General features: G+C 47.2%; 1 protein-coding gene across 1 annotated transcript; it reads left to right on the forward strand.

Moving 5' to 3' along the window:
* The first annotated feature begins 43 nt into the window (after nt 1-43).
* Nucleotides 44-1,393, forward strand: LOC107081537 (stanniocalcin-2-like). The gene is made up of 2 exons (XM_015369701.1): nt 44-626; nt 817-1,393. Exons 1-2 carry the CDS (start codon nt 310-312, stop codon nt 1,178-1,180), a joined length of 681 nt encoding a protein of 226 aa, XP_015225187.1. The 5' UTR covers nt 44-309; the 3' UTR covers nt 1,181-1,393.
* Nucleotides 1,394-1,399: the final 6 nt, after the last annotated feature.

Consider the following 1,399-nt stretch of genomic DNA (forward strand, 5'->3'; position numbering starts at 1 on the left):
ATATCAAAAAAGTACTCCAGAGTGTTGTTCAGCATGGGGGTGAGTAGAAAATGAAGGCTAATCATGTTTTGGGTGTACTATTCCTTTAATGCAAGGCTGGCCCCACCTATAACTACAACAATTATTCAAATTTGAGCACGAATATCAACCCATTTGAGACCCAAATTAGCTTGACATAGTACCATAAGAGTTTTCTGATTCGATGAATTTAATAAAGTCAAGTGGGTCCTGCACAGAGACCCACTGTGAACCCACGCCAACTTTGTCCCTATTCAGCCTGAGTAAGATCCACATGGTTCCCGCATACAAATGTTGGCCGGGTCAAACCAATCCTCGCTAACATGGGGGCAGGTATTTGTTAGCTGGTGCATTTGCTCAAGTCCAGTGACTCTTGTCTTTGTATTTTGCATACAGGGAAAATCCTTCATCAAGGATGCTCTGAAGTGCATGGCCCACGGTTTACGGCACAAGTTTAGCTGCATAAGTAGAAAGTGCGTGACCATCAAGGAGATGGTGTTCCAGCTACAGAGAGAGTGCTATGTGAAGCACAACCTGTGCTCTGCTGCAAAGGAGAATGTGGCAGTCATTGTGGAGATGATCCATTTTCAAGATCTTTTTCCTAAAGGGTAAGCAGCCATGTTCCACCACCCTTTTTTTTATTTTTATTCTACCCGTATATTTTTATTTAAAGTTATTTCCAATAATCCCAATAGCCTAATCCCAGTTATTCACCTTAATATGCAAGATCATGATGTATTTTACTTCCAAATGTTAAATCACAGGATTCTTGTGAGTAATCCGACTCTCTCTGCCCAGCCCATATGTGGAGCTGGTGAATATTCTCCTGAGCTGTGGCGAGGAAGTCAAAGAAGCCCTGACTCGTAGCGTCAGACTACAATGCGAGCAGAACTGGGGGGCACTGTGCGACAGCCTGAGCCTCTGCTCCTCCCTCGTCCCGTCTCCTGCCAGCGCCGTCGTCCAACACCACCGCCATGCCTTTCCTGCTCCCCACCTAGAGCCAGAACACCCGCTTGTTCCACGACAAGGCGACAGGGACAGAGCTGGTAAGGCGGTGCTCAATGCTCTCCCACGTAATCGCAGTCAGGGGCCCCGCCGCCACAGTCCAGAGGCGGCAGTGGCGACTGAGCAGGAAGACCCCAAGGCCGACGTCCGAAGGTGAAAGCTCAAGAGGTTTGCGCGGCCCTTTTAACATTTAAAAGTCACATTTATAGACCTATACACGCATCCATGACATCGCAAGAAAACAAGCATGCACACACACACGTCTACAAAACATAATTTCAAAGACAGACTCAGCAGAAGGAAACGAGTCCAGATCTTTCCTTTTCTCTTCTGCCTCTCCAGTCATTCCAGCAGTCCCACATGGTAAACTTGCAGG

The sequence above is a fragment of the Cyprinodon variegatus genome, unplaced genomic scaffold (assembly GCF_000732505.1).
Source record: "Cyprinodon variegatus isolate N-32 unplaced genomic scaffold, C_variegatus-1.0 Scaffold6498, whole genome shotgun sequence".
Classification (NCBI taxonomy): Eukaryota; Metazoa; Chordata; class Actinopteri; order Cyprinodontiformes; family Cyprinodontidae; genus Cyprinodon; species Cyprinodon variegatus.

Excerpts from the sequence above, each read along its gene's own strand:
- LOC107081537 (XM_015369701.1), top strand. The coding sequence starts at position 310 with ATGTTGGCCGGGTCAAACCAATCCTCGCTAACATGGGGGCAGGTATTT. Across the intron at positions 627-816 it reads CAAGATCTTTTTCCTAAAGG|CCCATATGTGGAGCTGGTGA; the intron begins GTAAGCAGCCAT and ends CTCTCTGCCCAG.